Raw genomic sequence first — 26,753 nt, forward strand, 5'->3', positions numbered from 1 at the left:
GATTCCAAGGAACGATCAGTCGAGCTTGATTGGATCGTGTGATGATGATGCTGGACTTGTTGGTGGTTGTGATGGTTGTGATGGTTCGTGGTTGGTGGTGAGGTGAAGTTGCGGCGCTCACACTAGTCTAAATGCGAGGATGATTTTAGTCTGATTGGTTGGTCCGAGCTCTGGTTCCGGTTCTGGGCTGGCTGGCTGGGGGCACCTGTACTGCTCTGAAACTTTAACCCAAATTTTTTTTTCCCTCTTCTCTTCTCTCTTGGGTTCCACCACCCCGCTACCCCTCCATCCAGCTTGACTTTACGATCTTTTGAGGGTCGCAAGTTATTGTTAGTATTCTCTTAGGTATATTTCTACATAATCTCATTGGGAAGATATTTGTTCAGACGAATCTAATTTTTATCTATTTTTTACCTTTGTTGCTTTCATTGAAAAGAAGTAGACATCGAAGCTATTCACAAAATAGAAAGAAATCAAGATGGCAACTGAAAAGACCTCAGTCGGGTCTGGTCCCGAAGCTGTAAGTTCTTTTTAATACTCCTACATATCTATTAAACTGGGTCTATAAGCTAAATCGGACATATCATTATATCTAGGTTTCGGAGCTTTTCGATACCGTACTTGTATGTACCCTTCGGTCCGAATTCTCGAAAAAACTCTGCGTCCACCTCATCCCATTGAATAATATTGGTTAACAAATGATACCGGTTTATTTCTACAATGTAGATTCTTGACTTTGGGTAGCTATTCCCTCCTCTTTCTACTACTTAAATAAGCTTGAATTGCGACTTCGGAAGCTAAAACGATTCGTTTTTGTTTGAAATAGCTCCCAATACAGCCATTTAATCACAAGACGACTCCGAGAAATCAATGTCTACGCTGAAATGCTGCCATGCACGCAGAAGATTGCAGAATTAACTTGGAAACCTAAGGCTATCATCTTCTCTGGTGGCCCATACTCCGTCTACGCTGAGGGAGCCCCTCATGCCGATCCTGCTGTGTTCGATCTTGGTGTATGTCCCTGAAAGATACCAGGTTTTTTTTTGAATTGAAAGATTCTGGGTATTAATGGTTGTTTAAATAGGTTCCAATCCTCGGTATCTGTTACGGTTTGCAAGAAATTGCCTGGCAGAGGGGTAAAAATGTTGCTGCCGGAGAGAAGAGAGAGTACGGAAACTCGACACTTCGTATTGAGAGACACAATGATAAGGCTCCTCATGTTGATGCCTTGTTCGATGGTGTTGAAGATGATACAAATGTGAGATTTGTATCAGAGTTTCCATCTTGGAAGGATTTCTTTGCTAATAAGTACGAAATTATAGGTCTGGATGTCCCACGGCGACAAGCTCTCCGCTGCTCCACCTGGCTTTATAACCATTGCCAGCAGCCCAAATGCACCATGGGCCGGTCTTGCGCACGAAGAAATCCCAATTTACGGAATCCAATTCCACCCAGAAGTCACACATACCCCATTCGGTAGCAAGATCCTCGAGAACTTCGCCGTTAAGATTGCGAAATGCCAGCAAAACTGGACTATGGAGGAATTCATCTCGAAGGAAATTAAGAGAATCCAAACGATCGTTGGTCCGGATAGTCACGTCATTGGCGCTGTCTCCGGTGGTGTCGACTCCACCGTTGCTGCGAAGCTCATGCATGAAGCTATTGGAAACCGATTCCATGCCATCCTTGTGGATAACGGTGTTATGAGACTTAATGAGTGTGAACAAGTCTTGGAAACTTTGAATAAGCATCTTGGAATCAACTTGACTGTTGTTGATGCTAGTGATGAGTTTTTGGAGAAGTTGGCTGGCGTGGAGGATCCAGAGAAGAAGAGGAAGATTATCGGAAATACTTTCATTCATGTTTTCCAGCGGGAAGCTGAGAAGTTGACTGCTGGACATGGAAAGGATATTGATTACCTCTTGCAGGGTACTCTGTACCCCGATGTTATCGAAAGTATCAGCTTCAAGGGACCAAGTCAGACTATCAAGACACACCACGTACGTATTTCACACGTCCCGAACATGAGGTATGGGAATTGTTTGGAGCTAACTCAGTGCCTTTTTTTTGAATAGAACGTCGGTGGTCTACTAGATAACATGAAGTTGAAGCTCATTGAGCCTCTCCGTGAGTTATTCAAGGATGAAGTTCGAAAACTCGGTACCTTGATGGGTATTCCAGACGATCTTGTCTGGCGCCACCCCTTCCCGGGCCCGGGAATTGCCATCCGTATCCTCGGAGAGGTCACCAGGGAACAAGTCGACATTGCTCGACGAGCAGACCATATCTTCATTGAAGAAATCAAGAAGGCGGGTATCTACAGAGAAATCTCACAGGCATTCGCCGCCCTTCTACCTATCCGTGCCGTTGGTGTTATGGGCGATCAAAGAAAATATGACCAGATTATCGCTCTAAGAGCGGTTACGACTACCGATTTCATGACAGCGGATTGGTATGATTTTGATAGCAAGTTCTTGAAGCACGTCAGCAACCGGATTGTGAACGAGGTGGATGGAGTTTGCAGGGTTCTTTATGATGGTAAGTTTTTTTTTCTTTTCTTTGCTTCCTTCGTTTCATCTAGTTGAGTATTGCGGGGCAAGCTTGGGCTTTCCTGATTTTTACCGAGTGGGGATATCGATGCTAATTCTTTATGCGATGGGGTTTTAGTCTCTCAGAAGCCGCCTGGAACTATTGAGTTCTTGTGATCAAGTATTAGAATGGGAAGGAGGTATCGTGCATTTTCACTTTCACTTTCACTTTCTTTTCTTCGTTTCCTTCTTGTTTCTAGATAGATGGAGAGATACATTCAATATAAGCTAGATTCGATACCCTCAGCTCCGCTCTGACGATAAATAACCACATGATACATGCATAAGATATCCGACAAAGATAGCGCCACAGTATAACCCTCCAAGCCCTTCGGGAAAATCTAGTGACCATTAGAGTTACCAAAAAGGGTAGCTGGTATCATAGCATGCAGTGGAGCTCTCAATCAGACCAAGCTCAAGCTAAGAAAGCCCGCTACTAGTCCATCGAACACGATTCGATTCGAAGCGAAAATGCAGATGCCAAAATGACCCGAGGCTTTTTTTTCTGCAAGTTTTAACTCCATTTTAAATCCAGCTCAATCAGAAGCCAAGACCTCCCACAAAACTCGCCTTTCTTGCACTTCCATATTATTAACTAAACTAATGATCGATTAATTGCTTACCTATTCTTTTTTGCGCAAACCTTCAAACATCAAACATCAAACATCAAACACACACGCTCTCTCTCTCTCTCATCTTCCAACCTTTTCCCTTTCTGATTCTCATCCTCCCCGCTCCCCCCTCAGTCTACGATAGTTAAAAGCGTCATTGAAGAAGTCGCATTATGGCCCCGCCTTTATCTGCCGGAGACCCGGATGCTGGTCTTAGGCCTCATGATCATTGTAATTCCCCCTCCTTGTTCTTCCTGTTCATCCAATAAATTATGTTCTCCAATTACATCACGTTGTTCTGTCATCACCACAGGGAAAAGAAGAATAATAATAAAAAAAAGAATAAATCCGCTAACTAATAAACTATTTTCATACATCCAACGCAAAAATATATAGATAAAATACGACTTCCAAAATGGAGATACTCGCTGCGACAGAAGCTGCTTCCGTTGATAAGATGGGAGACCCCTTATCTGGCTGCTATCCAGGTAACTTTCACCTTCCATTCGTTATCCACAAACAAGATTCGATATTATTCTATATATTCTATAGAAGATGGAAGGGATTATCTTAATGTTGACGTAAATGGCTTTTTTGTGTGTGGCTATTAGGAATCGTTACGATCCGATCCTCTCGATACCTACTTTGCGATTACGGCCAATCTGGGGACACATACATTTTTCATGATATTTCTACCGATTTGCTTTTGGCTTGGGTATACTGAGTTTGGGAGAGGGTGTGTGGTCCATAATCATCATCGTCATCGTCATCTAGTTCTTTCAGAGGAGCGGGGCGTGCGCCTAGGGAGGGTGGGGTTCAAAAATGACTGATTTTATGGTGGTGACGGTGGATAGATTGGTTCATGTTCTGGCTTCCGGGGTGTTCTTTAGCGGGTTTATGAAGGATTTCTTCTGGTATTGTTATTTGCCTACCTATTATCCTTCGTTTTTGATGGCTAACAGAGTTGGGAAATTATCCAGTCTACCTCGGCCGCTGTCCCCGCCGTTACATCGGATTACCATGGTACGGAATCTACTTTCGACGAAATCTATCCCGAATAAAGGTGGATACAGGTGGCTAATTGATGGTTGGGGGGGATTATAATAGTCCGGCTCAGCGGCCCTCGAATACGGTTTCCCATCAACCCACAGCACCAACGCCGTCTCCGTCGCTCTCTACTCCCTCCTCGTCCTTCGCGATAACCCATCAATCCCCGACAACCAACGTATAATCTACATAGTCCTTGCCGCTCTTTACGCCACATCCATCGTATTCGGCCGAGTTTACTGTGGTATGCATGGATTCCTCGATGTGGTCGTCGGTTCGATCCTCGGTGTTATACTTGCGCTTGCAGAGTGGGTATACGGACCTCTTACGAACCAATGGGTGTGGTATGGAACTTGGGTTGCGCCGGTGACGGTGACGTTGGCTATTCTTATGTTTGTGAGGATTCATCCGGAACCGGCGGATCCGTGTCCTTGTTTTGATGATGGAGTTGCGTTTGCTGGTGTGGTTGTTGGGATTGAAGTTGGACAATGGCATTATTCGAAGACTTCATTTGGGTGGAATACGCCCGTGCCCGCTACAGTGCCGTATTCATTTCAATCCGTCGGGTTGGTATCAACAGCTTTGAGATTCGTGATGGGGGTGGCAATAATCTTCATATGGAGGGAAGTGGCGAAGTCAGTTTTGTTAAGGTATTTACCACCTTTGTTCCGGTTTATTGGAAGAATTGGATTGGTTCTGCCCAGAAGACATTTTATCGATGCGAGGGAATATAAAAGCGTTCCGTCGCATTTGCCGGATGAGACGATTCCGCCGATCGGACAGCTGCCGAGGATGATTAGGCGCGGGAGGTCGGATAGTGTCGGGCCTCAGAGTGCGGCGGATGCCTATGAAACATTGGCTTTTAGAGAAAGGAAGAGAAGAGAGAGTTTGGGACAGGAAGGGATGAGCCCTGGGTCTAGATCACCGGTTAGGTCGCCACTAGGACAGGAGAATGGGAATAATAATGTTAATAACTCATTGGGGGGTTACGTACAACAACAACAGCAACAGAGGTTGAAGGAAGAGGAAGAGAAGGCTTCTGAAGAAACTTATGAGAAGCAGGAGAGGGATATGTTGAGTCAGATTGAAAAACCTAGGGTTAGGTACGATGTAGAGGTCGTGACGAAGTTGCTGGTTTATAGCGGTATGTATCCGTTACCTAGGCCCCTCCCCCCTTTTGTTTTATGGCACAACTGACGAGGAATGGGGTTTTGATATAGGAATTGCATGGTGGGCTGTCGAGGGTACTCCCATTCTATTTGAATTGGTGGGGCTTGGTGCCGGTCAACCGGGCGCCGATAAATAAAACAAATAAATACCAGGGGGGAGGGAGTTTACCACAAGCTGAGGAGGCTGGCGACGACACAAGGGTTACCCTTAAGTATTACATAGGTAACGGTCTATTTTGTTATGGGCTTGCTGGCAGGCGTTTTCATACATACGCGGACGAATAGCGGTACATACCGATGCCCTTTATATTCCTTTCTTAGAGGAGATGGAATTTTCTACGTCTTCTACTTTTTTTTCCTTTAGTTTAGCGGATATGGGAAGAAGGTCGATATGTTTAATTTTGGGGAGGGAAGGGCGGTATGTACATACGACGAGATGGTACCGACGACGACGACGACGATGACGGCGGTAAGGTAGACGACATAACTTGTAACGCTTTTTTCCTTTTCTTTCTCTTCCGGATTTGGGCATGTAATAATGCTGCTAACCATTTCTTCTTCTTTCTTTTGTTTATTACCCTTACCATTACATTAATACCCAATTGATTGAATCTATCGCATTAGAGAACTTATATAATTTCAAGGATATCGATATCGTGTGAAAAATATGATTCTATATGAGTCTATATACAACTTCGACACTTAGATCTTGATCTTCTAAATCAATTCAATCCGACATGCAATGAATTCATACGCATGAATACCAAGTATGCTACTCTAATTGAAGATCAACCAATTAAGCCTTCTCCCCTTCCAACAATCTCTCAACAACCTCCTTCACCAGCTCCTTGTCCGCCTTTGCAACATCCTCCACTCTCTTCTCGGCTACGGCCAACCCCTTGAATTGATCCGGAAGCACGTCGTCGAAGTTATATCCATCGAGTCCGTTTAACGCCAGATCGACGGCATGGCTGAATTTTGCTGGATGGGCGGTGGAGAGGCAGACTTGGTGGATTTGTGATCCGTTTGATGCGATATGTCGGAGTGCTGCTGTGACTCCGACTGAAGAGTGGGGGTCGAGGACGTATTTTGAGTCTGAGGCTGTGTAGATTTCTCGGATTGTTTCGACGGTCTGGATTATGATTTTTTGGATTAGCTTTTTTCTTCTTATTTTTTTTTTTTCCTTTCTCTTTTCGGATGCGATAAAGTGAAAATAAATGTAGATTTGCCTACCTGAGAATCGCTAACTCTTTCACTTCCAAAGTCGGATTTGGCTTCTTCCAACATAGCGGGTGTGACACTAAAGCCTCTTTGGGTCTTCAATGCTACCATCATTTCCTTCACCTTCTCGCTCGCTTTCTTCTGTCTTTCACTCAACTCTTGGTCCGCAGTAGTCTCCCTCTCGAAAGCCAAATACCACAATAACCTTTCAAAGTTACTCGACACCAAAATATCCATAGCAGGGCTCAAAGTCTCCTTAACCCCAAACTCATGAGCCTTGACCCCATCAGCCGGAATCCCACCCTCAGCATCCTTCCCAGAAACCGCATGAATCTCATAAGTCCCGGATTTCCAAAATCGATTCAAAATATCGTTTTCATTCGTAGCCACTACCAATTTTTCGATGGGGAGGCCCATTCTTTTTGCGAAGTAACCGGCGAGGACGTCTCCGAAGTTTCCGGTGGGGACGACGAAACGTGGGGTGAGGTTTTGACCCGGGTAGGCCTTTTGGAGGGCGAAGTAGGAGTGGAAATAGTAGACTATTTGGGCGAGGATGCGGGCCCAGTTTATGGAGTTTACGGCGCCGAGTTTGTGGCGGGCGTTGAAGGCTGTGTCGGCGAAGAGTTCTTTGACGATGTCCTGTAGATTTCTTGTTAGAATTGGGGGGCTATAGATCGTAGTGGAGCGTTATAAAGGGGGGAGGGGGGTATGTATTGCTTTACCTGACAATTATCAAATGTCCCCACGACGGCTAGATTATGAACGTTCTTATCCAGAACACTAGTCATCTGAGCCTCCTGTATCGGCGAAATCTTTCCCTTAGGATGTAAGATAAACACCGAAATATTCTCCTTGCCTCTCAATCCATAGATAGCAGCACTACCAGTATCTCCACTAGTAGCTCCAATAACCGTCAACGTCTCCTTCTCCTCCTCACTTTTCCCTCCATTCCTCCTCGACAAAAAGTATTCAAAAAGATTTCCAACGAACTGCAGCGCAACATCTTTGAATGCAAAAGTAGGTCCGTGGAATAACTCCAACAAATGTAGGTTTTCCGATTTACGCAGTGTGGTTAGCGGTGTGATCTCGGGTGCTCGGAAGGTGGCATATGATTTTTCGATGAGGTTTTTAAGATCTTCCGAGGGGATTTCGGTGGGGGAAATGTAGAGGGAGAAGAGGGAGAAGGCGATTTCTTGGAAGGATTTGGTGGACCAGGTTGTTTGCCAGTCTGAGGGGAGAGTTGGGATGGCTTCTGGGATGAAAAGACCGCCGTCGCTGGCGAGGCCTTTGAGGACTGTGTCTTCGAAGGAGAACTAATTTTATCCGTTTTTTTTGGTTGTTAGTGATTGATGATGAAGAATTGAATGGGTGGTTTTTAGGGGAAGCTTACGCCGGAGGAGCCGCCTCTGGTGCTGAGGTATGATTGTGCGGAAACCATTGCGATGGTGGTCTTTTTTTTGAGAATGGATTGGTTGGCGGGGAGTTCTGCGATGGATGGAGGGGAGTTAATGTTAGCGGGGTGAAGCTATAATAGAGGTAGCTATTAGCTGCAATTGACTCACAATAAGTCTGTATATCGACCGTAAAAAAAATAATAAACAATTGAAGAAGGAAAAGAGATAATTAATATTCCTGGGGTTATAGGACCAGCTATATATAAAACAGGAGAGGGAGGGGAGGGAAGGATGGATATTTTGCCTTCGCGCAGGTTTAGCGGCGGTGGTGTATTTCACAGTCTGTCTCGGGTCATTAATTTCGCGGCGAAAACGGTTGGTCAGTTTTGCTGGTGTTTTTGCCGAACCGGAGACAGCTAACCAGAATCGAAGGCTACACATGGGCGGAAGCATTGGTCCGCCAGACCGCTGCGATGAGCCCTGCAGCATCCGATATGTATTTCCCCTGGATCGGTTTACATACTATGTACGGAGTATAACAGGTGGTTCTTATTTACTATTTACTGAGCTAAGTACTAGGTATATGTAGTATATACTTATATAAAGTATAGCAGATAAAGTACTACTAGTACCATACACAGCAGAATTCTATTCTACCCGAAGATTATGTATTGAACTTCTAGACGCCAATACCGAGAATACTATCAATGTGGATACATATCAGTATTTTTAACATTTTTAATTCTGTAAATTCCGAGAGGTTGCAGGATATTCGATCCATCGACCTGCGCTCTACAGAATCATCTTCAGACTCATTTTATTCTTGGCAAGCTGATTCCATGCAACAATGCAACAGCAACCGTGCGTTGCATCGTATACGGTGCAGTCGTCTCCAGTCTCGAACCAGACCCATAAAATATCTATGATTGTATAGTTCCCTAGCTAGGACTAGATCGAAAATGTCATATGCATTTCAGAGTAATACACTCTCCCTCTAAGGCATATTTTATAACATCTACACTGCTAAGAATGCCATAGCTATACAGCCATCTATATGATCATGTTGAGCCCATATATATATATATATATGTATATAATGTATACCGTCCGATACGTCATGAAGCAAGAGTAGTCCAATCCCCTCTCAAACCCGCATATTCATGTGCTAGAGAATTATTTTCACTATCAATTACGTATTACCATTGATATCGAGGTGGTAGTCAAATCAAAGACATAATCTAGAACACATAATTGGCCTTCATGTAAGACCGGTAACTGCATTGTAGCAGGAGAACAAGAATATCTCACACATATGGCTAGACTAAGCTTAATGATCATCGATCAGATACTGAACCGTTGATCCAAGGCTAAATTAGGCAAATCATCGATCGACTACAACAAAAACAACACAGACATAATGAAACGGAGGGGCAGACGTTGCCATAGCTATAAAGCATGCATGGACCTCTGTCTCCTACATGAACCCCCCCAACTAGGTAACAACTTCTGTGTTGAGCCTGACAGGAATCCGGTGCACGTGACCGTTTTGAAGCTCAAAAGCAGAGATTTAGACGAATTGATCTGGTAGGGATCCAAAATGGCTTTCTCCACATTCAAGAAGAACGGATCATCCGGATCACACAAAAATAGCATATTTGGAATTGTCCGAGTTCAGCGATTCTAATAAAATTTAAATAAAGATATTTGTTGGAGTATTAAGTAAGTTGATTTTTCAGTGTGAGATTCTGGGGATGCGTCAGATGTCGTGACACCGACTTTGGCGTTGAGCCTTCAATTCAATTCTACATAATAGTCTACTTCTAGCAGCTTCAATACATCATACCTTCACGGGAGATTCTCATCCAAATCATCGTCAGCATCACTATCCACTCCCTCTACACTCTCCCCCAGCTCCTCCTCCTCCTCAAACCTCTTCTGCCCAAGCATTATATAAAACGGTTTCTTCCACCACACTCTTATCTTCCCTCCACCCCCTTCATCTTTACTAATCCTACACCCTCCCTCGATAATATGATCAGGACTACCAAAAGCCGGTCTTCTAAAAAACTTCACCTCCTTCAACCCCGCCATCCCCTGATCCATAAACTCCCTAACGAGAGCCTCCAACCGTCTTCTTTTATACTTCTTGGGAGGCTGTGTAGGCCCCGCACCAGGAATAGGATCTTCCAAAAACCACTGTAAAGTAAGAGTTACCAACTTCGGCATGGGGAAGTATGGAGATTGATCCTGCGGTGAGAAATACACAGGAACGTAAAACGGACGGGAATCGATATCTTTGATCATACTGAGGGATTGGACGTTAGGACAGTGGCGTGAAACCCATTGGAAGACCCATTGGTGTACGTAATTACTTTCGTGGCCGTCGATGCTGAACTTGACGACGTTCGGGAGTATTAGAGTTCCGGGCCCGGCTTCTATATTGACTGTTAGGGCGGTGATGTGTAGTTCTCGTAAACTCTCGATGGAGTGTTTAATCGGAAAACCTTGGAAATATGGTTCTTCATCTCGGTCGAGCGATGTATTCCTTGAGTATAGACGGATAACTTCCAACCCGCCCGGCATTTGGGCATCCTTGGACGTTTCCATATCCTCGTCATGATTTACTTCTTCCGACCCGACGAAGCTTTGGGTAATCGGAGATAAATGTGGGTACGCATCCCCATAACTCTTCCAATATTGACCTTGATAAAATCCTATGTGGATTACTTTGCGACTGGCTTCCTTGAGGTTTGGTAACATCGAGACTTCTCTCCAAAGAGCGACGCATAGGTTCTCCCAGAGGTACGAACCATACTCGATGTAGATATTCCTTACGGAAGGGAATAACCGGATGGACTCGACGCAGAAACGGAATGTTTCGACGTATGCTACGGTGTCTTTATTGCCTTCTTGACCGAAGCCTGAATATACCCTCCCTTGTAGGTATAATTTGCTATTATATATATTAAATTAAAGTTGAAATGGGGACGTTAGTATTAATTATATTAAATTGTATTGTATGACTCAAATTAATGTGATTAACTGTGATTCAGGAGTAAAACCAATGCAACATACCGGACATCTGATCGAAGCGAACTGAACGCCGCCCCATCTCCAAACGCAGCCGCAGATTCAGGCGTAAGATCCAACCCAGCAAACAACGAAGGAAGGGCGACTTTTCGACATGCTTTCGAGCATAGCGAGAAATTTCCAATATCTTGTTTATAAAGATAGCCTAGGATCTGATCGCAGATTTCCGCGGGGGTGGCTAGAAGGGATGACATTGCGTATGCATCATTGGTGGTTTGTTAACATGATCCAGTTCTAACTGGGTCAAAGTGCAACAAGAGATTATAGCATATAGAAAATCAGGATCCTTAACCAACCCGATATTATAGGTCAACTTTGTATTGGCAAATATTTGATATTTGGGTGCAAACTTGCACGGTGGCTAAGTCATTGTCATCCATAAATACAAGATAGGATGGATGTAGGAGGATAAGCTGAACGACTTCCACCTCCCCCAAGTATAAATCCGATCTGAAAATAAAAAACCAAAAAGAGAAAAAAGTATAAAAGAAGGAAACCTATAGCTACTAATACATAGAATGCCGAATAGTCGTCGAGAGATACCACAATCTCTCCCAAGGCATTAGAAGTTAGAAAAAGTGGAAAGAAAAGAAAAAAAACCGCGAAGGAGAGGTATAAGTTGGTATAATGGTGCTTTCCAAAGGCTCAAAACAAAAAACAAACAGTAAAATACGACATCAACCGACCAAGGAATAGGGGAAAGAAAAATGAGGAAGAAAAGGAGACAGCTATAATTCCAATAGTTAATAGTCATCATGAATCCGTTAAACCAAAAAATTTCCGTGAGAAAAAAAGAAACCGCTAGCTCTTTCTATCGAAGAGAGGAACGAGAATAGGAAAGAAAAGGGAAGGGAAGAGGGGAGGGCTCAAGGGTAGGGGGAATAGCAAAGGGATATCAGCAAGCAAAAACGACAGCCAATCTCGCGTGGACAAAAGCTTTTTCTTTGGTTCTTTTTTGTCAACAAGCGTGCGTATATACATTATCGATTAGTTGTTTATTAACTGCCGCGTGCGCAGCCGCAATCTATCAGAATCTTCTTTTATTTTCTGGTCGGCTTTCTTGCAAGCAATGTATGGTGGAATGGGGAGTTAATAGCAAACTAAACCGGGTTACTTTTTTTTTTTTTTTTTTTGTTAGTTGAGAATTACCGTTTAGGATCAGAAGCAGGATCAGAACCAAGATTCCTTCTCGATGCAGAGGAGCTGGCCTTCTCATTCACTTCGTCCGAGCTGCGGTGTTCTACTCCAGGCCCGCCGAACTCTTCTTCGCTTTCTCGCTCGATTGTCAATTGCCAATGTTGTGGCAAGCATACACAAACAAGCTATTGCATATGTTAGTAAAGACTTTATAAGCTGCTATAAGGAGGTAAAAACCTACTGGGAAAGCTTTAACGTCTGCGCCTATTGTGGGGTCGTTTAGTTCCGGATCTGTTTGAGCAGAAAGGCCACTGTCCCGCTGCGGTCTCCTCTGCACGTAATCTTCTGCTCGACCGTTAATGCGGACACCAGTAGCCCAACCGTCGTCCCAGATGCCCAGGACCCGAAGCATATCACCCCTCTCTAGCTCAAACTCGTCCTTGGCACGGGGAGCATACGCCCAAAGAGTCGCCACATCGTCACCCGGTTTGATGTTGTCAGCCGAATAATAATCCTAGACGCAAGCTGTTAGAACATCACACAAATATTAAATCCCCAAAGGATTTGGATGGATTTTTACCTTAAACGCTGGCAACTGCTCCGACTGGGAACTACCGTTATACATCGGTGATGAGATACCACCCCGAGCATCCGACATTGGCGAGTTCATAGTATCAAGCATCGAGCCACTGGATACCGAAACAGTCCTAGAGCCTCTGGGTGGTGGCATCAACGCCTTCTCTCCGTATGGAGCGGGCGACGAAGAACTAAACCGTCCACGCCCACTACGTGCTCCCCGGGTCGAAGGTGTAGCACCGACCTCGCTCGAGGTATTATTATTCTCCAGCGCAGACATCCTAGCAATTCTGTTGCTGGGAAGAGCCTCATACCCCTCATTTCGACTGCCCTGTGGATACACCATCTGACCTTGCTCTAATGTTCGTCGGCGGGGTGATTGTTGGTTGAAAATTGAGCCTTCGTCCTTGGTAACCTTCGATCTCTTTTTTCGGACCAGACAGAGGGCGAGTAATGCAATTAAGGCGATAGCTGCAATGGCACCGACCGCAATCCCGGCAATAGCACCGCCCGATAGCTTGTTGTCGCTGCCAGATCCAGCGCCACCCGTTGGGGTAGCAGTTACAGTCGTAGTGAACAGAGGAGGCAGCGAAGTTGTCGGAGGTAGTCGGACCCCGGCACATTCGCTAAGGTCGACATTATAGCAGCAAGTATCTGTCGCATTAGGAGAACTTGTGCCACAATAAGAGCATAGCCCGGGAAGATTATTACTACATAATATTAGTAAGAGCTTGGTTATTCATATGCTGGTTTTTCGAGACGTACTTATAACCACAATTACTGCTTTCGTTTTCAATAGCTGGTATGCATCTCCCACTAAGAGAATCGGCAGGCAGCGCACAAATTGTAAAGTCGGAGCGAATTTGATCAGTCTTGTCGGACCGTGTCGAATTACAGGTCATAGGATCGGACGCAATAATCTGTTCGCTAGTAGCGAATTGTGCCTATCGAAGTCTTAGCTCCAGTCTTTTGGTTTTCATCCTCTTCCATATTAAACTTACACAGCTGTCAGCACATAGCACAGCCGGGGCATTTTCCGATCTACACGATCCCTGGGCTTCCTGCACCATACGATTGCAAAGAATGCTGGTTGTAAATCGTGCGTACAAGTTCGACGTATCCGATAAATTCAGTCCGGTGCAGCCGAGTAGGTCCTGGTATTTTGTTTGCACATATTGGTCCGTTATGTATGTAGCAAATTTGGTATCAAAATCCTGGGTGTTGGAGACGAAGGCCAGGAATGGACTATTTCGATGTGTTATGTTAGTGCTGTGGTCCTCGTGGTCCTCGTGGTCCAACATCTACATGCACCCCCTTTGCATGCATATTATAACATTATTTCAACTTACAAATTCCCCGCACTATCGGTAGAAACAGACGAGCCATTGAATGCCGGGCAGAGGCGAGAACCGGAAAGCGAGATGCAGGCTGCGGATGTCGATGCTGCACCAAAAATGGCCACAACGGCCAGTCGAAGAGCCGCGGGCATATTATCCAAATTTCCGACTCGAATAGACAATAAAAAATTCACAGATAAAAAAAGGCCAAATCCAACCGGCAAAAAGGCGAGTTATCGGTATCAGAAAAAAGGTTTATCAAGTAGCCTGGATTCTATCGCGAAGTCTTAAAATAGCGATTGCAATGGTACTAAACTGAAGACGAAAGCGGCTAGTCGGACAAAGAACAAGCGTCGGCAAGTTAAACGATCGTAAGAGCCAAACGAGGAGGTTGGCGTGTGGATGGCGAAAAGGTGTCGTCAAAATACCAGCGAAAGAAACATAAAAAAGAAACACAAAAAAAAAAATGTAAAAGAACGGCTTGCTGGTACTTGGAAAGAAGAGTCGTTCCGATGGGTATTAAAGGAAGTCGATTAGATTATTATTATTGTTGGAGTTGAAGTCGAGGCAGCCTTGGTCGATGAGGGAAAGAAGGCTACGGAGTGGTTGGAGGACTGGAAAAGGATGGTTGACGTTGTCGATGGGAATTAGTAGCGTGTTGAGACATACGAGCTGGTGGCTCTGGTGATCAATCCGTCGCCAGTAGGAAGCCTGCTAACCGCCCTTTGATTCGAGTCCGGTCCAAGTAACTATTATTGTCTCTCTCGTCTTCTTCTCTGCTTCTTCAGCTTCTTTTTCCCGTAAACTCCCTTCGCACTCTCCAAAGAAAGGAAGAATACGACCACAGTTGATGGTTAAAGAAAAAAGAAGGAGAAGAATAATAACGAGGAAGGATGAGTGATGGTGGTGGGACGGCGGGAGATGATGGGGGGAAACCCGAATCGAATGCAACACTCAGCCTCTCTCTCTTTTTCCACTGCACTCTCACTCTCACTTCAATTCACTCCGCTGGCTGTAAGTAATGGTGCTTGCTACACTCGCTCGCTCACTCCCCTCTCAACCTGTTCCTGGTCGCTTCTGCCCCTCGGATCCCGTTCCGGTATCAGGGCTCCTTCCTTTCTAGAGGCCCTTGAGGAAGAAAGAAAGAGTGCTATCGATATCGCCGTCTCGCAGTTCAAGGGCCTTCCACAAAACTCCGATTGAGCATTCTTTGTTGGCGTGACTATGCAATGAAGGATGGATAAATGTCCAAATCCAATTGCAAAAGTCGATAACCCCTTTCTACCTATCAGAGTGGAAGAAGAAATACAAAATAATCTCGCAGCCTGACTTGCTCACTAAACCGCGAGTGTGCTGTGGGTGGGACTCGAGGCTCCATCGCCCGGGATTACTACTATTTGTTCCTGAGGAATATTATTACACAGCACTTATTGAACAAGCTCCTCAATAAAGACCGCGCCAGATGTCACCGCGTTCAAGGGCAAGTCAGACCGGCCAGTTTTCAAGTTCTCAGGGAAATCCCTGCCGGATATCTTGCTTTTACGTGCCGTCTCCCTTTTTCTTCCCCTTTTACCGATTGTGCCTGGATGGCGGATGAACATTTCTGATTTGACAGAACCGTGGATTCACAGAAATTGATTGTAGGTTTCGAATTATCCCGCCCGTTTAGCGGCGCAATTTACTATCTTTCATGCTGTGCGCTTCAGAGAGATTAATAAATAACATTATAACAATGATACACAAAACATAACAAATAACAGTCTTTTTTTCTTCTCTTTCTCTCTTCTCTCCCCTCCAACTTCGTCTCATCTTATTCGTCTCATCTTTTTTAATTCTGGGGCTACACATACTATCTCACATTTTTAGGTCATCAAGCAAAATTTCAATCGTTTAGAAACGCGCGCGGGATTGCCTTGCCAAACCGCAAAGCCTGGTCCAGTTTTAGCCTCGAATGTTATGATGCCATGGGCCTACCGAAATGAAAGGAACGTGCGAGCTTTGGCTATCTTCCCCCATACAGCATAGCTTCACACAGACAAAAAAATCCGTTGGATTATTTTGTTTTTACTTTTGATGCTTTTCCCAGGAACAAAATACGAACTTACATAACTGCCGCATGGATTCTTTTTTCCAAACGAAAAAAAGATCATCGTCAGCGTGGGCGGACGGGTTTTCTGTCAGGGGCCGAGCGAACGTGAGATCACCGTCGATTTCATGCAGTGTGACATTCTCGGTATTTTTTTTCTGTGGCGCTTGTCACGTCAAAACAAATGAAAGTTTTTTTATTTTATAAATTCTTATTTGAGGCTGGTACGCCACCGCCTGTGATGTTCGCGACCTGGAAAACGAAAATAGATCTAGATCTATGCAGTCTGCGTTGGAAATTATATATTCCTCAATCGCGGAGGTTAATCTTACAGACTCACTATTTGTCTTGAAGCAGCCTATAATTGGGTATTAGTACATATGTATATGTATGTACTCCGTATGTATGCATATCTACATACTCCACTGCTATCTGTCTTTTTTTCGCATTTATAAATTTTAAATTTTGAAATCGATCGCAAGAAGAAAAAAAAACATGTTAGGCTGAGTGGTAGTAGGTTGTAACTCGAGCTCCTGTCAATCGCTAGCGTTCTCGTCATCTACCCCGGCCGTGCCCCTCGAGTATCCATGATCAACGAGATTAAAAGTTTAAAAGCCCTTACCCATGTTGTTTGTATCTCGGAATTCCATCCGAGAAGGAAGGGGGAAACCAGAGATCTTCGACCCAGCTTCATGGCGGCCGCATGCAGGTACATGTATGTACATTCATACATAGGTAACTAATAAAATGCGGCACGAACCATTAGCCACGACCACGAGGGAAATTATACGCACAGCTTAGCTAACGCGGTCGCGACACCCCCGCCGCCGCCGTTGGAATCTTATCTTGGTATTCCTGCGCGTGAAACGTCCAGCACACGATGCATTTGTTTAAATTATAAATTCCTTTGCATTTCTGCATACCAAAATGAGGGGTGTGACGTCTGGGCTAATGCTTGACTTACGTGGCGAACTTGACTCCACATGGGCAGCAACAGAAAGGAGGCGGAAAATTAAGTGATAGTTGAATTGTTCATGCATGTTTATTCTAATACATATGGTGAATTGAAAATCAATTGCAGAATCGGTTATAGCTTTCGAATTTCTGTGAACTCAAAAGGGAGGGTGTTAGTTTGTAATCCGTTGAATGAGTAAATGATGCGGATTTAAGATATAAGATTCTAGATCTAGATATCTATAGACTTTAGGCCTACATAGCTAGATATACCTTCTAGAGCGCGCGCGTGCACTGCCCCTTAAGCTTATGGAATAAATTTTGAAACAAAATAAAAACCAAAGTGTCAGATCTACTAAGATTTGTCCTAAGATATTGATATCAAATTATTTCACATGTGCACGTAGGTACAAAAAATCGATTCCGAGCGGTCTATTGCAAGCATAGGTCGTTTTTAGTAGGCCACAATCGTTAAACTTAGTTAATATATATTAATTAACATTGGCTAGGATCTAATCTTATCTCGTAGATCAGAATTAATGATATGATCTAATCCATCACAGAGTAACAAATAAGTACTTAGGTGCAGTGCACTGCGTTAATTTAGCGAGTATCTAGATCTGATATCGCGATATCGATACATTAGCAATGGTTGAACGCATGATACCATGATGCCGCATCGCGCTGATGTAAGAGCAAACCACCTTGGTATATCGACATCCAAGCTCGCCAGTATTAGTGCATGATAAACTCGAATATCCCCGTGCTCTAGTGAAAAAAGTATAAGCTATCGAGCAGCGGACCAGCAGGGTCGTATCATTGATCATTAGCTATAGTTCTCGCTTCTAATCTTGACGTCTAAAAACGAGACCATTCGCTTCGACTAACCACATATCTATAAAACAAAACCAATAGAGTAATTAACTACTTAAGTATGTACTAACCTTAATGATCCAATTAGTTGGAATCATTCTAACTATCAAAAAGAAACCGAACTAATAAGATGCGGTTCATAGTAACACAACAAGATGGTTTGTTGCATGTCATCATCATCAGTCTCGAGGCGATATCGATATCAGAACGGCTTTTACTTACCGGCATTGGGTGCTTACATGCGCCAAACATGCATTTCAATATCCAACAACAACATTGTCGACTCATCGCCAGACTCCCAACCACAAAACAACCTCTCCATCGACAAACCAGACACCAAATTAAACCTCAATCCACAAGGCTATAAGTACTAGTACCTGAGTATAAAATCCAATCTCAATCATATGATCAAAAAAAGGGATGTCCTTCCTATCCCTCCCACCAGAACTATGTCTCCAAATCGCCAAACTCCTAAAACCAAATCGTGAAGCCTTGCGTAACTTTCGCCTGGCAACGAAATCGGCTTATGATATAACCACCGAAGTCCTCTTCGAAGAAGTTAGCATACACTATGGAGTCACCCGCTCCGTCTCACAAATGAATGGTTTGGCAGATTCACCTACAGTACGACCATCGGTACGATCGCTATTTCTGCCTGGTGAATCGTTTTTTCCTATTTCCGAAGACTGTAAGTGTGGAGATATATATACCTACCTACCTAACTACCGCGTTGTTTGTTATTGGGTGCATATGGGGGGATTGATATATACTAGTAGTATGGTATATACCTATTTGTACGTAGCTTTCTAACGTCTCCTTGGCTACAAACTAGTTACATTCCCTGAGTACACCAAATTCCCTTGGACTCGTAATCCCGAGAGAACTTCAGATGCTCTCAAACAACCCAAAAAAAGCAATGCTCGCGGTAATCACTTGCGATACCGCGATCTCGAAACGAACCCCACGATCTTCCACGAAAGCCCCTCCCGGCCATGGGTTGAATACAACCCCAAATTACAAAGATACAAACGGCAACGAGATGAGTATACCAACTCATTAGTAAATCTTATTAAATCGCTCCCAAACCTAAAAAGGATCCATATAGCTATAGGAGTCTTTTGGGCAGCCTTGAGAATGGACGACTGGTGTATTCTGTTTAGAGATACACTTTGGAGGGTTATTGCTGATACTGGTGGGGTATGTGAGATTGAGATTTCAATACCGCGGGCTGTGAAGGCGGTTTGGTTGATGTTCGGGGGGTATGACGTGGAGAGGCTACTGGGGGGTGAGAAGGCCGATGATGGTCGGGCTGTGGTGTTTCCGAAGTATGTATATTACCTCCCTTACCAGTATACCGTGTATACTGCCACAATACATAAATTGGATAATAGAAGGAATGGATAGCTAATTCTACACACACACTCTCTCTCTCTCAGCATCACATCCTTCAAAATAAACGCTAATTCTCTATCGCAAGAAGCGCCTGTATCCATCCTAAAGCGCGGATTTACCGGGTTCTTCTCTCATCTCCCCAATCTCACCTCCTACAGTTTCAAAAACTCCCACCCTCTCATCTCATTCGACTTCCCCCCTCCCGCCTCTATCTGTCCAAAGCTCTCATCCCTTCATCTATCCAACATTAAGCTCGAGGGGAACAATCCCCTAGTATATAGAGTATTTCAAAACACCATAGCAGGGTGTTCCCTGCTGGAATACCTAGAGCTAGATACAATAGTGATAGTTCCGACGTATGACACAAAACCGATAACTACTCCCACAGCAATCAGACAGACCGAGGGGTTATCATACCTCGCAGCGACGGGTTACTATCCTACGTACATAGATGCAGAAATAGTTCCACTCGACCTGACTGGTTGTCCCCTTCCAGATTTAACCTGGGGGGACTTTTTCGCCCTTTGGGCAAATTCATTGAAGATGTTGAAGGGAGTTGGATTTAGACGGTTGGTCTATGGGAGGAAATCATTGGGTTGGGGGGGCAGGGATACGAGGGATATTTTACTTCCCATGTCGGATTCGGAGCCCCGTGCTTTGGCGAGGGAGGTGGGCGGAGGGGAGGTGGAGGTTATTAGTCCCTTCCGACGGGACTATTCTGAATTACAGGCGTTGAAGAGGAAGGTGAGTGGTGGAAGCGGGGAGGGTGCATTTTGTGGGGATGGGGATGGGGATGGGGGAGGGGGAGGGGGAGGGGGAGGGGAGGTTTGTAGGTATAAGTATTGGCGGTTTGGTGAGATTCCTAAGGCTTTGGGAGGGGGGTGAATGGCGGGATTATGGCTTTCTTTTTTCTTTCCCCGTTTTTTTTTTTTAAAAAAAAAGAAAATGTATATGTCGAGTCATTGATGATATCGAAAGATGAGCGACAATAAATGTGCAAATTATTTGCCGTATATGTGTGCGCTTACGATTTCACTGTTCTAGATTGGCAGTTTTCATAAATAATGCGGCATTGCATCCCCCCTTGTCTTAATTAAGTTAGATATACGCCTAGCTAAGTTATTTATGTATGTAAATGTGCAGCGGTTCCTTGGTTGGCGGCCCAAGCTCAAGCTCAAGCTCAAGCCCATACTGATCTTTCCTAGCTATGTCGGTTTCCCGAGCTGTCCCAAGCTATACAGCACCCGAGGAATCCTAAATTAGCCCACCCCGAGGAGGTTCCTTGATAACTTATCTTTCGACCCTCATCCGCCCATATATACTTTTAATTGTTCCCCGACTATACTACCCAATGGTCGTAATAATTCAGATAGATCAAGTACTTAGGTACTTAGTATTTAACTAAAGACTTCCCAAGCAGCCAATAAAAACCTACTACCAATAAAAAAACGACAAGCCAACTTTTCCCGTGTCCGGCCTGATGATCGTGATCGATAGGTAAGAAAGGGAGCAGTACGACATATCCAAGAAAACAAAACCACCAAACCACTCTTGAACACGAATCAAAAATATATCGACAATCATTCGCCGATAACAAAAGCCAGGCCTAGATATATACTATACTCCTCCAAAAAACAATCCAAAAAAGGAAGTGTTAAGATAACGATCTACCTTAGTTTACCCCACCCGACCACGTCGACTTGCATTTATATTTTTTTTGGGTGAGGGAAAAGGGTCACACCACGCATATTCCGTGTTGTGATACATGAACTTCTACTGGGTAAAGGCTTGTTGTAGTTAGAAGCGTATGCGAGTGATCGGAGAAGTGACTTTCTTTCGGGATAGTGGTTTCGGTGGGGATTAGTGATTATTGTGATTAGACTAGCTTGGATCCTTTTTTTTTTCTTTGTCAAATTGGAAAATTATACCGAGCTCGAGTTTCTTTTTTCGATTGGCCATGGGCTATATTGAAAAGATGTCGTAGGATTGATTGCAAAAGAGTTGTCAACACAGATAATTTATTTGTTGGTTGTTGTATTTCCAAAAATGGTCTAGTTACTTTTTCTAGGTCAGATTCGCGGCTCTTTTCGATGCTTTCGCGACAGCTCTGTTAAAAAAAAAAAGTTATCAAAACCTCCAAACCTTCAATTCAACCCCACCATCATCATCATCATCACCACCATCACCACCCATCCACAATGTCCAACCAACCAACCCTCCCAGAAACAAACCCCTCCCCATCAACAATGGACATCGACCCCCCTCCCACAAACCACTCCACCAAAAAATCAAAAAAATCAAAAAAACGCACCGCCTCTTCAGATTCCGATCCCGATTCCTCCTCCTCCTCCTCAGACACAGAAAAAGACCTAATAAACATCGACTTCGAATTCTTCGACCCTTTACCCCACGATTTCCACGGCATAAAACTCCTATTACGTCAATTATTCGACGCAGATTCCCAACTCCTCGATCTATCCGCCCTAACGGATTTAATCTTAGATCAAAAACTTGTCGGATCTACTGTGAAAGTCGATGGGAGGGAAGGGGATCCTTATTCGTTTTTGAGTGTGGTTAATTTGGGGTTGCATTTTGTATGATCCATCTCCTTCTTTTCTTATATACCTATTATAATATGTATATTTGTGACAGTTGATTGATTGAGAGGGAGGAAGGACTAATAAATGAGAGAATAGGATACTCCGGCTGTTAAATCTTTGGTTACTTATCTTCATTCGCAGAGTACATCGACACCATTACATGAGCTTTTAACGCCACTATTCACTCCAAAAGAAGATGGAAAAGAACAGGAAGAAACTAGATTAGCTATAATCCTTTCCGAAAGGTTAATAAACATGCCACCGGACGTTTCTCCTCCATCTTATAAAATGTTATTGGAAGAAATAAGCTACGCTGTTGAGGATGTATGTTCCCCCCATCTTACCAAAAAAAAAAAAGAACAACCAGTTATATTCCTTCTTAATACTAACAATGGCAACAATGGTACCAGAACGAACCATACAACTTCACCCACTACCTCCTCCTCTCAAAAGTCTACACAGAAATCGAATCCTCACTACCTCAATCCTCCTCCCCGCCACCGTCATCAAAACGTCTAAAACACTCTTCTTCTTCTAAAAAATCAAAATCAAAGTCGAAAAATAACAATAACAAGGGTTTAATATTCAATTTCCATCCGGAAGATGATGTATTCTTGAACAACTCGATAGGAGAGTTGACGTATAAATATAAACACGAGCCACCAGAGGAAAGTGCGGATTCTAAGAGGGCGTTTCAGGATGTCGGGATTTTACCGAGAGGGAGGATGGTGTTGATGACTAAAGAGGGGTTTGAGAAGGCGGTGGAGGGGTTGTAAGGTGGGGGGGGGTGTTTTTTTATGGGTTATCTTTCTCTCTCTCTCTCGATATTGAGGAGAGTGGGGGGGAGGAATAATTTAGTGTGGACGTTGGATGGTGTAGGATATAATAGGAATGTTCAAAAGCAATAGACCTGTAATTTTAGCTAAAAAGCATCTGTTCGTATGGATATATTTCTGAATTTAACAAAAAAAAATGATTAAGAAGGACAGAAAAGGATTTATGAAAGAAGGAATGTAGATGTATGGGGCTCATATACCAGCTTCGAATCTCTAAACACACATCAAGGGGGGGAGAGGTGGGCGACCTATCTACTCATCTAACCCAAGCAAATGCATGCATGCAGCGCGATTTCGTCAGAACCAAGAGACCAAAAAGGATGACAAAAGCCGCACCAACAAACCAAGGTCTACCAAAAAGGATGGCTAAAAAGAAAGAAAAATGAATGGAAGGAAGAAATGATGCTCCGCTCAAAAAGACCCTTTCAGAGAAAATAAAATCTATATACAAATTTTCATGCAATGCAAAGTCGCAGGCATGGCTGGTCTTTAGTCGTGTCCCTCCCCAATAAATCCAAACGTAAGAGAAAAGTTGGTCGTAAAAAGGTATCTAATGTACACCACTGCCCGAAGACTCTATATACCCCCCTCCCCCCTCCCACTTTCATTCTTATATATACGTAATATGTGCTTTTTTTTAACAAGTCCAAATGCCAACAACACCATCCCTTCGTCCCTCAACCAAATATCCTTCCTTAGCTCTAACTCTCTCCACAATAGCCGGTGTGCTCAACCGGTCCTCCTTGCCACCTTCAGCTCCAGCTCCACAGTTCCAGTGTCTTCCGTCTACACGGTCGTAGATCTTTGCGTAATTTTCACCGGCGGCGGAAACGATTCTTGCGGCGTCGAATTGCATTGATGTAATTGGGTGTTCATAAGCGAAAGCGTCAGAGATAGAGCCGGTTCGGAGGTCCCAGATCTATACATCATCATTAGTAATCGATACGAAAGTATAGGAAGAGGAAAGTGACATACTCTTATGCTTCGATCCATTGAGCCGGTTACTAGGTAGGTGTCGTCGAATTGGAGGGCGGTGACGGGGCCAGTGTGGCCAACGAGAGATCGATGAACTTGTCCACTCCTCACTAGTAATAATTAGAACACCACTCCCAGGTAGATAACAGAAAGGGAAGGAACATACAATCCCAAAGCCTGACGAGACCATCAGCGGTACCACAAGCCAAAGCAGCATCGAAGCATTGCAGGGCTCCCACGAAGTCGGCATTTGCCTCCGGTAGGTTGGACCTGCTACTCGACCGTCCGAGACTGGCGAAGCTCCAGCCGCTATCCTCGGATGCAGCGGTGCTCGATGCGGTCCAAAGGATATCCAGGGTTTGTACGCATCGGCCGGTGGAGAGATCCCATTGACGTAGAGTTTTATCAGCAGATCCGGAAACAAGTGTGCCATTTTGAAAGTACAGAGCGGTGACTTCTCCGATGTGGGAGTCGAGAGTGAGAAGGTGACAATCCTGGGTTCCGGCGGAAGATCTAGGTCCGGTAGGCGAGGAGATGGCGGACATGTCGTCTTCAAAGTCTTCTTCCTGGTTAGATTGGGGGCCACGCTTATGAGTTACGCTGTTTGAGCCAGGGAGGGAAGGTCCGTCCGATCTGCTGAGATCCCAGAATCTGATGGTAGCGTCGGTAGAGCCGGTGGCAACATAGTTGTCCTCGACCTGCAGGCATTTTACGGAGGCATGGTGACCCTCGAGCTGGCCGAGGCTGCGGCCGGAGTTGAGATCCCAGACACGGACGGTGTCGTCGAGAGCGGCGGTGACAAGTTTTCCGAACGGGAAGTCGAAGTCGAGGGCGGTGATGAGGTCGGCGTGGCATTGCATTTCCTTGATTTCGCTGCCGGGGGACATGTGCTCGTGGAGGATAGGCATGGCCTTTCTCTCTGTATTATATCAATTATATAAGTACCTATCTATATTATAGGGATATATAAGGAGAGAAGAGAGGAAAACATACTCTGACGCTTTCGGCCTTTAGGGCTGGGTAGCTTGGAGTAGATGCTCTCGGACATGAAGCCGGCCTCGGCTTCCTCAGCTTCGATGGGGGAACCACCCTCCTCGACCATGTCATACTGAATGTCCTCAATCTTATTGTCGAGTTCCAATACTACGCAAATAAATATATTAGCATTATTATAGTTAAAAGAAGAAGAAAAGGGTTGGGAGGGGTGAGGTACAGTCATGTTCGAGTTGGGTTTCTTCCTGTTCAAGCTTGGCGAGTCTCTCGAGGACGACACCTCGGATGGCAGTCAATTGGGCAATCTTGCGGTCGATTTCTCTTATTTCACCGGAGGCAATGCTTTTCCTGACGCCGAGGAGGTCGAGTTCTTCGTTTGTACGGTCTCTTTCCTTGGACAAACGGGTGACGTTGTTTGGACCTCCGGCGGTAGATTCCTCTAGCAAGTTTTTACCTTCACGGTGCTTTTTCGTGGCAGCAGTGTCAACGGAGGCCTTGAAGCCCTGGAAGAGGGAGTAAGAGGCATCATTTTCGGGGATGTCCTTGAGGAGATCGTCAGGAAGATAGGTGAGGGCACGGTGGGAGATTTCGGTGGCGGATAATTTTGAACGGACGATCTCGGAGGGGGAAGTTTTCGAGAAAGAGAAGACCCTCTTCTGGATGGAAGGGCGTTTTAGGTCCTTTGAAACTTCAGACATTGCATTATGGTAGTGAGAGCCCGGATCAGAGAAAGGACCGATGAGAGTTCCGGCGGTGGAGGAGACCTTCCGGGAGAAGGAGGAGATGTTTGTGTTCTGGTGGTATAAGACGAGTGAGCCATGTCTCCGGCGGACCATTTTTTTTTATATATATATCGAGCAATCTTCCCAACAAAAAAAAAGTATCAAATCAAATCAAAAGAAATAACACCACTTTATATATCTTTTATACTCTTATACAATTATATCCGCTTGATATATATATTCTTTGATGATATATATATTTTTTCTGGGAATATGTAGATGTATAGTATGTATTTATGTATACGAGTATATAAAAGTGTAGAGGAAAGGAAGGGAAGAAAGGAAGAAGAGAGGGAGAGAAGAAAGAAAGCGGGGAAAGGGCAATTGGGAAGAGAGGGGAGTATATATAAAATATAGAAAGAAGAGAAGATAAAGAAGCTAACTTACGGAGACAGCTGTTAGGGCATTTGATAGAATAGAGGCGTCGTCCTCGCCGGTGGAGGAAGTTTTATTGGTGGTCCTGCCCGGGTCTCTGCTGGCACTCCTCGAGGCCATCTAGGTTTGCCTCTCTCTCACAGGGTGTTTTTTTCGGTCGGCCTCCTATTCTATCCTCTGACGGATGGGAGGTATTATTAATTGAAGGATAGAATGGAATAGTGCAGGAGCAAGTACAAGAGCGGGCGAAGGTGTGAGTGGAGAGGATGTGTCTTGGTGTGCATGTAGGTGTGAGAAGTAAGTAAGTGTCAAGTGTCGATGTGATGTATGTGATGTATGTGATGTAGTATGTAATGTCAAATGTATGTAGAGTGAGGTGGTAATTAATAAATTTTTAGTTGTTTGATGCAGCAGCTGATTGACAGTTGCCCAGAGCCTGCTTGTTACCGCTGCTGCTGCTTGAGCGTTTTACCAGGGCCCGTTTCTTACCACCGCCCACTTTTACCCGAGGTACTTACTTAAGTACTTATTCACTTAACTAACCTAATTTGTCTAAAAACTAGTAAGTCCACATCCAGAAGCATCGATACTAAATACTTATTGACTTTGATATATTATTTGTATCGGATATCTAGTCTAGTTGTTTATGGGTCTAATAAAATATATAGGAAATGTCGATATCTCTGTCGACCAATTCTCCCTTCATACGTCACATAT

The 26,753-nt window shown here is 44.4% G+C and overlaps 8 protein-coding genes across 8 annotated transcripts; 4 read left to right on the forward strand and 4 right to left on the reverse strand.

The window, feature by feature from the left end:
* Positions 1 to 478: 478 nt before the first annotated feature.
* On the forward strand, positions 479 to 2,705 carry AOL_s00097g199 (uncharacterized protein; the record flags this gene model as incomplete). The annotated part of the gene is made up of 8 exons (XM_011126032.1): positions 479 to 520; positions 597 to 623; positions 727 to 740; positions 827 to 1,013; positions 1,085 to 1,258; positions 1,323 to 2,000; positions 2,076 to 2,538; positions 2,668 to 2,705. The coding sequence occupies 8 exons, from the start codon at positions 479 to 481 to the stop codon at positions 2,703 to 2,705; spliced, it is 1,623 nt and encodes a 540-aa protein (XP_011124334.1).
* Positions 2,706 to 4,021: 1,316 nt separating this feature from the next.
* AOL_s00097g200 (uncharacterized protein) lies at positions 4,022 to 5,552 on the forward strand (the record flags this gene model as incomplete). The annotated part of the gene is made up of 4 exons (XM_011126033.1): positions 4,022 to 4,113; positions 4,180 to 4,222; positions 4,307 to 5,390; positions 5,467 to 5,552. The coding sequence occupies 4 exons, from the start codon at positions 4,022 to 4,024 to the stop codon at positions 5,550 to 5,552; spliced, it is 1,305 nt and encodes a 434-aa protein (XP_011124335.1).
* A 659-nt stretch (positions 5,553 to 6,211) lies between these two features.
* Positions 6,212 to 8,074, reverse strand: AOL_s00097g201 (uncharacterized protein; the record flags this gene model as incomplete). Its single annotated transcript, XM_011126034.1, has 4 exons — positions 6,212 to 6,547; positions 6,649 to 7,275; positions 7,359 to 7,949; positions 8,027 to 8,074. The coding sequence occupies 4 exons, from the start codon at positions 8,072 to 8,074 to the stop codon at positions 6,212 to 6,214; spliced, it is 1,602 nt and encodes a 533-aa protein (XP_011124336.1).
* Positions 8,075 to 9,875: 1,801 nt separating this feature from the next.
* AOL_s00097g202 (uncharacterized protein) lies at positions 9,876 to 11,314 on the reverse strand (the record flags this gene model as incomplete). Its single annotated transcript, XM_011126035.1, has 2 exons — positions 9,876 to 10,983; positions 11,106 to 11,314. The coding sequence occupies 2 exons, from the start codon at positions 11,312 to 11,314 to the stop codon at positions 9,876 to 9,878; spliced, it is 1,317 nt and encodes a 438-aa protein (XP_011124337.1).
* Positions 11,315 to 12,265: 951 nt separating this feature from the next.
* Positions 12,266 to 14,322, reverse strand: AOL_s00097g203 (uncharacterized protein; the record flags this gene model as incomplete). Its single annotated transcript, XM_011126036.1, has 6 exons — positions 12,266 to 12,442; positions 12,499 to 12,771; positions 12,838 to 13,543; positions 13,599 to 13,777; positions 13,835 to 14,078; positions 14,183 to 14,322. 6 exons carry the CDS (start codon positions 14,320 to 14,322, stop codon positions 12,266 to 12,268), a joined length of 1,719 nt encoding a protein of 572 aa, XP_011124338.1.
* Positions 14,323 to 18,503: 4,181 nt separating this feature from the next.
* AOL_s00097g204 (uncharacterized protein) lies at positions 18,504 to 20,360 on the forward strand (the record flags this gene model as incomplete). Its single annotated transcript, XM_011126037.1, has 3 exons — positions 18,504 to 18,771; positions 18,916 to 19,408; positions 19,520 to 20,360. 3 exons carry the CDS (start codon positions 18,504 to 18,506, stop codon positions 20,358 to 20,360), a joined length of 1,602 nt encoding a protein of 533 aa, XP_011124339.1.
* Positions 20,361 to 21,673: 1,313 nt separating this feature from the next.
* Positions 21,674 to 22,851, forward strand: AOL_s00097g205 (uncharacterized protein; the record flags this gene model as incomplete). Its single annotated transcript, XM_011126038.1, has 3 exons — positions 21,674 to 22,069; positions 22,172 to 22,399; positions 22,486 to 22,851. The coding sequence occupies 3 exons, from the start codon at positions 21,674 to 21,676 to the stop codon at positions 22,849 to 22,851; spliced, it is 990 nt and encodes a 329-aa protein (XP_011124340.1).
* Positions 22,852 to 23,548: 697 nt separating this feature from the next.
* On the reverse strand, positions 23,549 to 25,715 carry AOL_s00097g206 (uncharacterized protein; the record flags this gene model as incomplete). The annotated part of the gene is made up of 5 exons (XM_011126039.1): positions 23,549 to 23,830; positions 23,887 to 23,996; positions 24,053 to 24,805; positions 24,880 to 25,029; positions 25,100 to 25,715. The coding sequence occupies 5 exons, from the start codon at positions 25,713 to 25,715 to the stop codon at positions 23,549 to 23,551; spliced, it is 1,911 nt and encodes a 636-aa protein (XP_011124341.1).
* Between the last annotated feature and the right edge of the window lie 1,038 nt (positions 25,716 to 26,753).

This window comes from Orbilia oligospora (genome assembly GCF_000225545.1).
Source record: "Orbilia oligospora ATCC 24927 unplaced genomic scaffold scaffold00097, whole genome shotgun sequence".
NCBI lineage: Eukaryota > Fungi > Ascomycota > Orbiliomycetes > Orbiliales > Orbiliaceae > Orbilia > Orbilia oligospora.